Source organism: Uranotaenia lowii, chromosome 3 (assembly GCF_029784155.1).
Source record: "Uranotaenia lowii strain MFRU-FL chromosome 3, ASM2978415v1, whole genome shotgun sequence".
Classification (NCBI taxonomy): Eukaryota; Metazoa; Arthropoda; class Insecta; order Diptera; family Culicidae; genus Uranotaenia; species Uranotaenia lowii.
This window is the reverse complement of record NC_073693.1, coordinates 272525376-272539763: the sequence shown is the minus strand read 5'-3', so window position 1 is coordinate 272539763 and position 14388 is coordinate 272525376. Positions and strand designations below refer to the sequence as shown.

General features: G+C 38.3%; 1 protein-coding gene across 1 annotated transcript in view; it reads right to left on the bottom strand.

Annotated features, from left to right (window-relative positions):
- The window catches only part of LOC129753421 (uncharacterized), a 345448-nt gene that overhangs the window by 57420 nt on the left and 273640 nt on the right, over positions 1–14388 (bottom strand). Inside the window, exon 6 of the mRNA XM_055749245.1 lies at positions 3732–5142. Coding sequence (XP_055605220.1) covers positions 3732–5142 — 1411 coding nt within the window. The remainder of the gene's footprint in view (positions 1–3731; positions 5143–14388) is intronic.

Genomic DNA, 14388 nt, shown 5'->3' with positions numbered 1-14388 from the left:
GACAATCAGGACCTTGAGCGCATTATGGGGCGCTATGGCCTAGAACAGATGAGCGAAAACGGAGAGTTGTTTGTAGAATTTTGTGGCAACAACAACATGGTGATCGGTAGATCGCTCTTCCCCCATCGACCAGCACATAAGGTCACTTGGGTATCCCGAGATGGCCAAACAGAAAATCAAATGGACCACATCTGCATCAGCCGAAAATGGAGAAGGAGCCTTCTTGATGTCCGCAACAAACGAAGCGCAGACATTGCATCTGACCATCCCCTCGTCTTAGGCGAAATACGACTGAGAGCTGCGCGTGTCCAACGGCGCGAGGAGAAAGTCGGATGTCGATACGACGTCCGCCGGTTGGAGAATCCAGAGGTGAAAAGGGCATACGTTGAACAGCTAGAATCCCGAGCCTCGGAGCTGCCGACAGACGGAACAGTCGAAAAACAGTGGTGTGGAATCAAAAATGCCTTTATCACGACGAGCCATGGTACTCTCGGTAAAGTTTGTGGAAGAAGAAGTGAATGGATGTCGGATGAAACATGGAGGATGGTCGATGATCGGAGAAAGGCGAAAGGCGGAATTGAGCAGGCATGTTTCGGGTCATCCAAAGCAGCCGCCCGCTTACGTTATGCGGAGCTGGAAAAGGCAGTTAAACGAGCTTGTAGACGAGACAAGAGAGCCTGGACAAACTCCCTAGCCGAAGAGGGAGAAAGAGCCGCCGCCAATGAAGATATCCGAGTACTTTATGACATTTCTCGCCGCCTCAGTGGTGCAAGGACTAATGCAAGAATGCCGCTAAAAGACCGAGCAGGTCAGTTATTGACCGATCGAACAGATCAGCTCAAACGATGGACTGAGCACTTCGAACAACTCTTCCGAGTCACGAATAGCGATGGCCAACAGAATCTGCAGCTCGAAGCGCCAACAGTAAGTCGCATTAATGGCGTCAACTCGGAAGCGCCTTCGCTGGCTGAAATAGAAGCGGCAATCAAAAACATGAAATCCAACAAAGTAACTGGAATCGATTGCATCCCTGCTGAAATGCTGAAAGCCGACCCTGCCCTGTCAGCACAAATGTTGCACCGTCTTTTCGCTGACATCTGGGACACTGTAACACTCCCGGCCGACTGGATGCATTGTATCCTCGTAAAGGTCCCGAAGAAAGGAGACCTGATAGAGTGCGGTAACTGGCGAAGCATAACGTTGATCTGTACAACCTTCAAAGTACTCTGCAAAGTGATCCTGAACAGGATCCAGGAGAAAATCGACGCTACACTCCGACGGCAACAAGCTGGATTCCGAACCGGACGATCATGTGTGGACCACATCACAACGCTACGAATCATACTGGAACAAATCAACGAATTCCAGGACTCTCTTCTGCTGGTGTTCGTTGATTTCGAAAAAGCATTTGACCGACTTAACCATGAAAATATCTGGGCGGCTCTAAGGCGAAGAGGAGTACCAGAGAAACTAGTCCATCTCATTGGAGCACAATACGAGGCATTTTTGTGCAAGGTCTTGCACGACGGTGTCTTGTCCGAACCAATCCCGGTAACTGCTGGAGTGAGACAAGGATGTATCTTATCACCGCTACTTTTTCTAATCGTAATGGAAGAGATTCTGATTGGATCGATTGACTGTGCACCGAACCGAGGATTGCCGTGGAATCATTCAACAATGGAGCAACTGAACGACCTTGACCTGGCTGATGATATTGTATTGCTAGCCCAAACACAACCGGACATGCAGAGCAAACTCGACGACCTCACCGAAAGTTCCAAGGCAGCAGGGCTTAAAGTTAATGTCTGAAAGACCAAGTCGATGGAGATCAACACAGGAAATCCCTCCAGTTGCATCGTAGCTGGGCGACAAGTTGAGAAAGTGGTGTGCTTCCAGTATCTTGGTAGCCAGATAACGCCTGATGGTGGTACCAGGAAAGACATCGAAACCCGGATCAGAAAGGCCTGATTTGCGTTTGCGAGTCTCCGAAACATCTGGCGGTCACGCCAGATCTCTTTACGAACAAAAATCCGAATCTTCAACTCAAACGTCAAATCCGTATTGCTGTTCGGGTGCGAAACTTGGTGCACATATGCGGTGACGACGCGAAAACTGCAAGTATTTGTAAACCGCTGCCTGCGGAATATCATCCGCGCTTGGTGGCCTGGCAACTGGATCACGATTGAGGAACTACATCGCCGGTGTCATCATAGGTCACTAGAAATCGAGATTCGGGAACGTAAGTGGAGATGGATTGGGCACACGCTGCGAAAACATGAAAACGAGATTTGCAGAGAGGCGCTAGATTGGAATCCAGAAGGTCATCGACAGAAACTCGTGGCGGCGAAGCCTAGCCGCTGAAATCCGAACTGTCGACGAGAATCTTGACTGGGACCAGGTGAAGACGCTGGCCCCGGATCGTCAACAGTGGAGGTTTTTTACCACGGCGCTATGCACCGGAGGATCGGGGCGGGATCATTAAGTAAGTAAGTAAGTAAGTCATGTGATGCCGTAGTTCTTCCCTCGGCAAATAGCCGAACAAAATCTACATCGGATCTCAACCACGATTGCGAGAACAACAGTAACTTGGCAAGTGTGGATTCCTACGATAAAATAGCAGAGCAAAGTGCGATACCAAACTCTATTGATAGCGAAGGAGAGGATAAATATTGCCAGCGGATTGATAAGAGAAAAAAACGGGAATGGAAATCTTTGCGTGCTACCCTGGCAGAAGACTCATTGGAAAATGAAGTGAGAGGAGCAAAGCAGGATGTTGTTTCAACACCCTCTGTGGAGATTATGCAGAGACCTTGGCCATTACGCCAGATCATGTAACTCAAATATACAAAATAAGTAAATCAGGAAAGAGGTCGAAAAATGCATACAGAAAAGCGAAAATAGGTAGCCCGTACTCGAGGCTCTTGTGCGTATTAACAAAATCCGTCGAGTTCATGTAGCTCAAATATTATGTAATCAGAAAAACCAACTATAATATTAAAACATGTATAAATAAAGGTATTTTTAATTTAAAAAAACTAAAAAATCATAAAATAATATTTTGGTTTGCACCAATTCGAGATATGGCAGTTTAAAAAGTAAAAAACTTTGCCAAACAATTTTCTTATAACTAACGAACGCCTCCAGATACAAGTTGGATAATTTCATATAAATGCTTAGAAAACATTTTTAATGTATGAATTCATTCAAAAACAATAGAGTCAGAATTATTTTTTCCGACACACCCTAACATTTTATTATTCGAAAAATCATAACTCGCTTACGAGACGTCATATGGATGTAATGTGTTCGATAAAGTAGCCTTCAAAACTGCTGGCTACAACTTTGTTGAAGACAGTTTGGTTCTATCTGTTCACTGGAAAAAATTTCAATGTGTAAATTTTGCAAAAATTGACACGCCCTTATATTTGTTTTTTATTATTAAAGCGTATGGTTTTAAGAGCATTTTTGCAGAAGACTGCATTTGTTTATCGCTTATAGTATCTTCGTAAGTAATTTTGTCACTATAAAGTTTCATCCTGGATCACTGTACTATGTTTTTGGAACAAGTAAGGCTAATCGTACTCACATCCACATCTATTTTAAACATACCCACATTAGATATTTAGCATCTTAACACACCTCAATTCTCGCCTTAGTTAGAAATTAATTAACGGAATAGAGCCTTCACCTAACGAACTGTTGAATGATTTTTGTAATAGGTTTCCACTTACCGAACCGCAATGCTGAACACGACACTCGCACAGATGATTGACACGATGACGAAAGCTGCGACGGCGATGATGGCCCAGCAAACGAGCCCGCAGATCCAGAACGGTTCCAGTGGATTCCGGGAGAGCTCATCACCGTCCCCCGGTTCCTGCTGTTGCAAAATGCTGTTGGCCGTGATGATGCTGCTCCGATGATGGTCCAGGGCCAGCCAATTTCGGTACTCCGGCTGAATCGGGGATATGGCCCAGATATTCTGTTGGGCTTCGGGATGAGGATGAGTACTTTGATGCCGTTGATGGTGGATGTTTAGAAAGGGAAGCCACAAGGCTTGGGTTGACGAGATGTTCTTGATTGCCAGAAGCATAAAGTTGAAATGGTGGCTCGGAGTGTGGTTTCGGTAGTTGCCAGTTGTAGAAGTTATTGCTAGTATATACTCGTACAGTAGAAAATGTTCACTAAATAATAGATTTTCACTAGAGGCCGAGGAGGGATTGAATGGGTAAGAGTTATTATCACTAGTTGTGGAGTTTGGGTTCTCCGATAGCACCAGTAGTTGTTGTTCACGATAATCGCTTAAAGCAGCACACAGTTGTTGGATTTCCAACGATTTCCGTTCTTCGGGATCTTCGTCATCCGCACTACTACTCACTACTACTTCCGTTTCGTTGAGATGGTCTTCATCAGCATCCAGTGACACATCCGGTGACAGCTGACCTGTGTCAACGGCCGGCTCTTCAGCGCTGCAATAACTGTCTAGCAAAGCCCGACAGCGTTCCGGATCCTCGGCCGACGACCACAACTCATCGTAAATGTACGCCTCGTTGAGAATGTAATGAAAATCGCAACCAACGAAAGTGGGGTTTGTAGAATTAATTAGCCTTCCGAAAGCACGTTTCCACGTAGACTGTTCCGGGTCCAAGGGCTGCTGCAGTTCCTCCATCGACCACCAGGCGGTTTCCTTTTGCTCTTCGCTCTCATTCAGTGTCCCTCTCGCATCAAATCGTATTTTCAACAACCTTTCACCGGATTTCACCTGCCCTGGAGCAGCAGTCCTAGATTCAAAATCGTAGCCCCGGCCAGCTCGATTCAACAGAACCCGAAAGCTTTCGGTCAAAACTGTCAGCAGCAGCAAGTTGAGGGGCCCATTCTCGATGACCTCAACTGATGCCTCATCGAAGGAGGAGGATTCAGGCCAGCTCAAAGCCCGATAAAACCGTTGGGCGGAGGCAGAATTCCGTTCCCGGAACAGTGTCCCCAGCGGATCCAGGAGCAGAATTTTTAGCCGAGCCCTGGTGGCCCTATGGTACCCTGTGTGATTGCCATTCTGCTTTACTAGGAGCGCCATCTTCAGTTGATTGATTGCGTTAATTGTTTGTGGAGAGCTGATGGACGACGAGGAGCAGATGATTACGGCTGTTGTCGTGGTGTGCGTGGGTTTGGAAAAACCAGAAGAAGGAAGAAAGTGAAAAGAAAAAATCAAACGGAAGCCATTAGTAATTTGTCGATTCTAATGAGCCGGTTTTTATACGTACGCTCTGAAGTGAGAACATTTCAGTTAACGAATTATAGAAAAATAATGTTTTTTTTGTGAAAGGTCATTTATGCGGGAAATTAATGACTGATGTCAAAGCTTGCTGGATTGATCGTTTAAGTTGTCATCTTTTGGTGTTTAAGCCACCAATCGATTTTCTTCAAAAAATATAATTGATGATTTCCAAAAATCAAGCAAAATTTACTTTGAGGTTATTTTTAAATTTCTTAAACCGTGGGGGGCAAAAAGCTTTGTTGGGGCTCAAAACTTATGCTTGTTTTTTTGCATAATTAACGTTTACATGAGTAAATTTGAATTTTTAGGTTTGTATGAGAAAATTGAATATTTTGTACTGAAAGATCATTTTTGTTTCTTCTGGGGAACCGGGCATGCTTATGATTTTGTTGCCAAATTTTCGGTCTTGGACAAAGTTGTTCAACGAATAAATTCGTTTCAAAAGTTTATAAATTGGCACATAAACCATTAGTAGGCTGGGTTCTACAAAGTAAACCAAAAATGATGGTAATTTTTCAGTGTAGAATATTCAAGTTTCTCACGTTACTTAAAAATCCTGCAAAAAAAATCATGAATGAGTTTTGAACCAAAACGAAGGGTTTGAGAAAATTAAAAATAACCCTAAATCGAATCAGTCTCATGTTCATCTACCAAGGACATGTTAATTATCCAATTCTGTTTTGTTTTGTATACCATGACTATCAACATATGCATTGTGTTGTTTAAATCTCCATCATGAAGCTTTAATTTAGTTATGGTTTGAAGAGATCATTTTTTAAAAATTTCTTGCCTTATTCATAAGAACACTTTTTTGTGTCTTATTTTAAACTTTATGGATTCATTTTTTAAAAAAATATTAAAAAAAATATTAAAAAGAAATCGTAAGAAATTTTCTTTTTTCGTGTATTCAGTAAATTCTTTTTAAATTAAAAAAAAAACAACGTGATTTCACAAAGTTTCAGATGGACGAATTGAACAAATTGATTGCTTTAAACTTTTCTTGTTGTTTCTGAAAATTGTTTTGTATTTCTTCTTTATTAAATGTTTGTCTGTATGTTAATAACTTTTTCATATTTTTCTTTACAATTTCTGTCAATCTAACCTTTTTTTAATAGACTCATGGCACATTTCCAATAAAAATCAAAATTATTTGAACTATGAAATACTTTTTTTTTTACTTATTTTGTCAAGATTTTTAAGTTGCATAAAATATTACAAAAAAACACTTCAAACGATGATCCAAATGATTTTGATGAAAAAATCTTATAAAAAACTTGTTACATTTTTTTATCATTTTCCTGAAACACTTATTTCATCTGAATGTTTCTTATTGTAAGTTTTCACGTTGATTGAATCCGTGAAAGATGAGATTGTATTAGACAATAATGTTTTCGTTATAGATGTTAACTTTATTTTTCTGATAAATAATGCCATGGTTCATGTCCATGAAGAAAATTGGAATGGTTTTCAATAGAAATAGTCATTTTACGGAGTGAACTTCTCTAATACCTTTTTTTCCATCTTAGGAATATCTTTGCCATATGTGACTTCTTAAAAGTTTTCATCTGCTCATGAGCTGGAAACATGTCAAAGATACGGAAGAGCTTAAAAATTTACCATTTTTCAAGTCGGTTATAACAAAAAGTCCTAATAACTTAGGATAATCCAATTGGTTAGCTGCCAATCTAAATAATTTACACATTTTTGACAACAGGTACACCAACCAGTCATTATCAGTAAAGTTTTTGGAATGACACTTGAATTGAGTGATGACCATATTGAATCAGATTATTTGCTTAATAAACCAGGCTAACTTTTTCGTTAAAAACTTTCGAGTTTGAAATTTTATATCAAACTAGCTGACCCGGCAAACTTTGTTGAGTATTTGAATTTCTTAAAGATAATGCAATGTAAGTAAGCAGAAAAATGTAAATAATTACACTAGTTTATAAAATTTTAAAAAAATCGAGAACTTTATTGACCGACCTATATTTTTAATGTAAAATCGGGCGCTGAGTCCGAAAATGAAATTCAAAAGAATCTCAGTAAAACAGTTTTTGAGTTATGCTCCAAATATAAAGTTTTGGAAAAATAAAAAAAAAGTACATGTACTTAGATTAAAATATCTCGGACTGCATAACAGTAATTTGAAATCTCTGTTTTGCATATTAAAGGTAAACAAATTTTCTATCGATCATTTGAAAATCATTTCTGCGCATCATCAACAGTATTGTTGATATTAGTGGCTTTATGAAACAAAAAATTATAAAAAAACGCATTTTTTTAGAGAAAATTTTGTTCGAGTGAAAGTTTTAGACTCGATGGTAACATTTAAAAAATCTTATTTTCTATTGGCCTTAAATGTGAATTAGTAACAAAGATTTCAAGTGGTTATTTTCAAAAACGGTTGAAAATTGAAGAAGTTACGGTTACTTTACCATAACAGTAATTTTCTGCATTTTTTGAATAATTGAACGAACCGCTGTATACTAAACATAGTATAGGAAGAAATCAACATGGTTAATCTCATTCGCTCCGACTCAAAATAATTTTTTAGCTTACCAGAAGGTCACATGCCAATTTTCAGAACGATCTGACCATGGGGAGGGGTTGCTTGAGTCCCAAACGTGAATAGGATTTTAAGGTATAATGCTCGGGAGAAGCAAAAAATACTGTTTTTTTTCAATAATTACTTTTTTCTTAACCAGCCGATTGTTTTTTTCTGATTGATTTGATTGAAGCCTAAGTTGAGACAAACATTTCACTCGAAGACTGTAACACGATTGAATTTGAAACAAAAAAGTTATTGCGGTTCAAAGGCATCAAACTTTGTCTAACACGCAATGAGTACTTTTTACGCATTGCGATTTATACGAGAATTTTCAGCCGAAATACAATCTTATTAAACATGGTATCATAATATAATCTAAATTAGAAGAGGTGCTGGACATTTTTGGTTAGTTTAAATTCAGCGGTAGGTTCAGAGATGTCTATTTTTTTCCATGATCCATGTTGATAAGATGAATGGGAGTTGAAACACTTGCCCTCCCTTCCGCAGAATATTCGCAACATCCGATAGTGGAAGTATCACAATTTGCCATTCTAAAAGTTGATACTTTCAATAGGGCATAAGTCGTTCGGTGAGGTAGTTAGTTGGCTTAGTTTTAAAGAATTAAAAATAGAGAAAGCGTGGAAATATTGCGATGTTAGGTAAAGGTTGCGGTATTCGCCTCTCCAATGCTCTAGTAAGTGTGTATTTGCGGTTTATGAATTTCGTTGGCTCATTCTTAAATCAAGCATTTACAAGAACTAGAGGCTCATTGGATGGGAATGCGGTTGTTGAAGAATCCTATATTTCATTTAGTAAGACAGTGGATGAGTATTTGCGGTTTATGAATTATTATTCTGATTCTTTAATATAGCGTTTTTCAATCACTGGGGGCTAATTGGATGGAAATTATATTTTATGGTTTTAGGTTTGTGAAACGAATCTGTCTCTTGTGTTGTTTTATAATATTATAGTTCAAAGCAAACAGTCTTAAATAATTTAAAATCTAATTCAAAAGTCGGCATTCAACTGTGTAAGGCAGGTAGGGTAGGGCGAAGCTCAAACAGTAAATTTGCATGAGTTTTGAGCTAGAATTTTTGTTAGTTTGAAATAGGCTTGCTCAAAAAACAAAACAGGCTCTCACATCCATATTTTAGTAAAATTGGATTCTGTGATGTGACAGGAATAATGTAGCCTACTTCTACTACTGATTTGAGCTTGATTTGTTATTAGTTTAAGCTGGGCTTCTTTTCAGATATTGATAGATGATACGAACTAAAATCCTTTTTTTCTCTTTTCTTTTTTTTCTGTTTTCATTTCATGTATCGTGGCTACACTACCGACAAATCATTTGGTCCAATGATGACGTTGAGCAAGCCATCCCTTAACATCATTGGACCCAGACGATGGCTTTCGCATGGCTGTCAGCCCAAGGAACTAACTAATGATCAACAGCTGAATATGGTGTCCTGTAACTTGGTGAGATCCTTACTTTTTATTTTTAATATTTTCAATGCGCCCATAAACAGTAGTATGTAGATGCTTGGGGAGTAAGTAGAGGCCAGTCTCGAACCCCCCTTGCCCTTCCTCCAACTGGTATCAGGAGGGGTTGGTTTATTATCTTGAACTGCATTCTGTCCATATCCAGCCGGAATGGAAGAGATCATTCATGAGCCCTATCTTTAAAAAAGGTGACAAACAGGACGTGCGTAATTACCGAGGTGTCACGTCGCTAGCTGCCTGCTCAAAGGTTTTGGAGAGGATCGTCAACGATGCAATGTTTTCTTCGTGCCGGAGTTGGATTTCTGAAAATCAGCATGGATTTTTTCTCAAAAGATCAGTAACCTCAAATCTGGCAGTTTTCACATCATTCTGTTTATCCAATATCGTTGGCGGCAAGCAAATTGATGCCATATATACTGACATTACTGCCTCGTTTGATTCAGTGAATCACGAAATTTTGCTTAAGAAGCTACAACATTTACGATTTTCCGAAAGACTGTGTGTATGGATCAGGAGCTACCTAACAAACCGTCGTTTAGCTGTCAGAATTGGCTCTGCTGAATCAATCGACTTCATTCCAACTTCAGGGGTACCACAAGGCAGTAATTTGGGCCCATTACTGTTCACGCTGTTCTGCAATGATATTAACATGCTTCTTGTTGGATGTTGAGTACTCCTGTATGCGGATGATCTGAAAATATTTCTGACCATAAACAGCCTAACTGATTGCCACGAATTACAACAATACCTCGATACAGTAGTGAACTGGTGTGCAGTCAACCTTCTAGTTTTGAGTGTTGCTAAGTGTTGTATCATAACATTTGGACGCGGGAAACAACCGTTCGTGCACGATTATAATATTCTGGGCGAACAATTGCATCGTGTAGACCAAATTAAAGATCTTGGTGTTATTCTAGACAGTCATATGACTTTCAAGCACCACTACTCTGCAACTATCGAGAAAGCTAACCGGATGCTGGGATTTATCTTACGTTTGAGCAAAGAATTCACTGATCCTGTCTGCCTGCGAGCTCTATACTGCTGTTTGGTTCGTTCAACATTAGAATCTGCAAGCCTAGTGCGTACGATATGCTCTTCGGGAGTTGCCTTGGGAGAACCCTCTTAACCTGCCACCGTATGCTCAGCGTTGTGCCCTACTGGGACTTCACACACTCTCGGATCGTCATACCATCGGCCAGTCACTGTTCGTGGCGAAGGTTTTACGAAATGAAATCGATTGTTCATGGCTTCTTTCTCGATGTAATATCTATGCCCCTGAAAGAGCTCTGCGAAATCGTGACTGGCTTTCACTAGAATCAAGAAGCACTCGGTATGGTAGTAACGACCCTTTACGTTCCGCAAAAATAAGCTTTCTACGTTTTTATACGCTTTTTGACTTCAATGTATGTACACCAACCTTTAAACGACGGATTGAATCTTATTTAAGTGACGAATTGAGAAATAATAATTAGAAACATCATCGTTCGTGCAATGTAACTTTTATGTAACCTTAAATTAAGTATATCATTAAGACAACTATGTCAGATGGTTTATAAAACAATAAAACAACAATAAAACAACAATATAATGCAGTTGATGATGGTCTAACCAACGTTTCATGATCGCTTACTATTCTACGCTGCCTACTCTAAACTTTAAAATCTTCTTCTCCAAAAACTATCTCTAATTTTCATTTCCAGCGTCAGCTCCCCGAGCTATTTAAACGCCACAAAAAAAATTAATTAAAGAGCGGACTCACAGAATTCATAATAGTCTGAGAATAACTAGAAAAACACTAAACAGTTTTGTCACCATCCCATATTGCGCAGGTTTAGGGGAAAAATTATCAAGATATCTTTGGCAATTCGACATAAATGTTGCTTTCCAACCTGTGGATAAAATTAAAAACCTGATTCTAACAAAAACCAAAGATAAAATCCCCAAAAACAAAAATATCAATGTTGTATACCGGTATGTTTTTTTACCGAGTCTATAGAGAACAGACAGAAATAATTTTTTTTCTATTTTAAAGTTAATCTTTAACAAATTTTTGTAAAGTTACAAGGGACTCGAGAATGTGACGAAAGCAGGGCGTGGCGTTTTATTTCCAAATTGAGATTTTTTTCAGCTTTTTTACATCTGAAATTGTTTAAAAGAATACAATCGAGGGTTGAATTTGAAGTTTGAATCGAAATACTCAAATGAAATTCACCTACATAGTTAAATAACTTCCTTTTTAACTATAAGTTCATTTTATAGACAGGTTTTAGGCGTGCTGAATGTTTCAAAATTCAATAAAAAAGTTTAATTTGGAATTTGAACATCAAACAAAACGAAAGTGAAAACTTTAAAACCTCGGTGACATATTATTGAAAACTAAATTCAGAAAACCATTTTTAGAATGACGAATTTATATGCAAGGGCAGAGTGGGGTATCGTGGGCCACTCTTAATAGCTTCCCCATCATTTTTCAAAATCCAGAAAAAATAGTATTTTTTAAACAGCCGGAACTCGACATAAATTTAAAAAAATATATACAAAAAGTCTAATAATACGTTAAAAATGTAGAAAATCATTACATTTATCTTTTTCATTTTATCTTTCAATATAAAGTAGATATGGAGCTAAGAAAAAAGTGGCCCATGATACCCCACTCTCCCCTTACAATTTTGAACAGTGGGAAAGAGATACTTAAAAAATATCCATTTATTATTTATTTAGATTTAAAAAAAAATATAATTTAAACTGGAAAAAAATTTTACTGAGGATTTAAAGTTGAGACTCTCCCCTGTCTTTCACTTTAATCAAATTCTATATTTCCTCAGTATATTTTCAAAGAAACGCATAATTATGACAAAGATCTATTACAAGGTTGCCGAAATCACAGAAAAATCCTTAATTTCACAGAATTTTGAGCCAAACTTCATCACAAAATCTGTGTCACAGAACAAAGAATTTTCGGAATATTCACAGATTTCACAGAATTTTAAAATTTTGGACGTTTTTTCAAAATTAATTTTCATATGTCAATTCAAATTATGAATAATTATCTTTGAATTGAAGAAATATGATAAAATTGATAATGTTAATTGGTTTATCTTAAGTATTCTAAAGTCTAAGTTCTAAGTATTCTAAAAAAGACGCAATTTGACATGACTTTTGAATGAAGTTAATCAAAAAAGCATCACAGAAAATCGTCGCAGAATTTTTGAAAAAAATCACAGGAAGTCAGAATTTTTTTTCGTCATAACACAGATTTTTTTTCGGCAACCCTGATCTATTATTCCGTACTCTCAGCTGATTGCAGCCATAACAGACAGGAACAAAAGTTCCACAACTTCCAAATGGAATGAAAATTATGATAATGCCGTGATGATAAATCAATTCAAATCCTCATGAATCTGTGAACTCCTCCTCCTCCTCCTAAAGATGAGTGCGATTTGAATCAATTGAAACTGCCAAGAAGTCATTGCCAGTTCGCAGTAATAATTTGATTCTTTCGAGTAAGAGAGATACCCCGATTCAAGATACCGACAGCCATCCAACGCCAACAGGAGATTGTTTATCTTCAGTTCGTTCATTTTCCGGGGGTGCTTCTTCTAACTCAGATCGGTTTCGGTGTTAATCCGATTCCGACGCTGCAGATGAGCCTTTTCTCCGGCAAATCTTTCTTTGGCTGGTCGAGTTTTTCTGATTATATCGGCTCACACAGGCGTTGAATAAATTATCCCTTTTTCCTGTGTTTGGGTAAAGGGTAGTGGTTTTTATATTGTAATTTAAATGCCAGCCACCATAAGGTCAACTTCTGACCAAGTAAATGGGGATTTAATGGGGATACTGTGCTTTTTCGGGATAAGAAAACAATCCAAAATCGATAAGACGTTGAGAGACCGAAGCAGCAAAAAAGAAGACAGCAACAAATTTTAACCACTTAATATCTCCAAGATGGAAGGATTTTGTTGAATCGCCCATTTTCTGTCAACTAGCAGTTAGCTTTCACCGATGAATCTCTGGCAGTGTTTAGAAAAAAACGTACGACAGAAATAGAATTTGTCGAAGAATTCAACCAAGAAGGTGCAATTATTTTACAACATGAGAATACAGAGCATGGTTTAAATTTTCATCATCAAAATGCTTTAATTTATTATTTTCATTCAGAACCAACACATGAAATCTTTTCAAAACAAATTCCAAACCAGCTTCAGCTGGTTCTGCTTTCGAAGGGATAAATATATTTTTCCAATCATTTAACGCTTATTTTCTGCGAGCGACTCGGGCAGCGTTATGCATTGAATGTTTATTTATGTTTCGGGCTAAATGAACGGAAAATTTTCATCATCAATCCGCTCATAATTCCTCATCTCATCGCCCCCGGGGGGCTTCGATTAATTTTATTTTTCATTTTTTTTTTTCATCGGATGAAATCGATTTTCCTGTTTTGAAGATGGAAAAAATATATGTATCTCGGTTTATCGCTTCCGAAATTCACTCTAGTGTGAAATCGCTTCGATCGGAAGAGATTTCCCAAAATCCATCATCATCATCATCGGCTTCCGAAAACGTAATGTACTGAAGCCATTTAGCGCCGCACCACTGCCGGGTGGTGGAAAATAAAATTTCCTCCATCGTTCCCCCACACCGTATGAAATGAGAAATGATTGACTCTGTGATTGAATGTGTAATTTAATGGATGGTCAGAGTTAATAAATAAATTTTAAAAATATGAAACCGGATTATGGTTATGAGCTGAGCGATTTTTCTTCTGCGCTCTTTCTCTTAGGCATAAGTGATGGTGTCGTAAATAACTCAATCTGAATTCATCTTCTGCGGCTTAAGGGAAAAAATACCACACCAGGCGATCAAGCCAGCCAATTTGGTTTCGGTCTGACGAATGATTGGGATAACATCCAATAAGCTTTCAAAATTCCGATGAAATGATTGAAAGCTATCGAAATTATGAGTGAACATAATGTTGAGGGGATAATATTTCAATGTTTAAGATCCCTGAAAACGACAAGTTGAAAAGTTTGTTGCAACGCGATTAATTCATGCATTACAATTA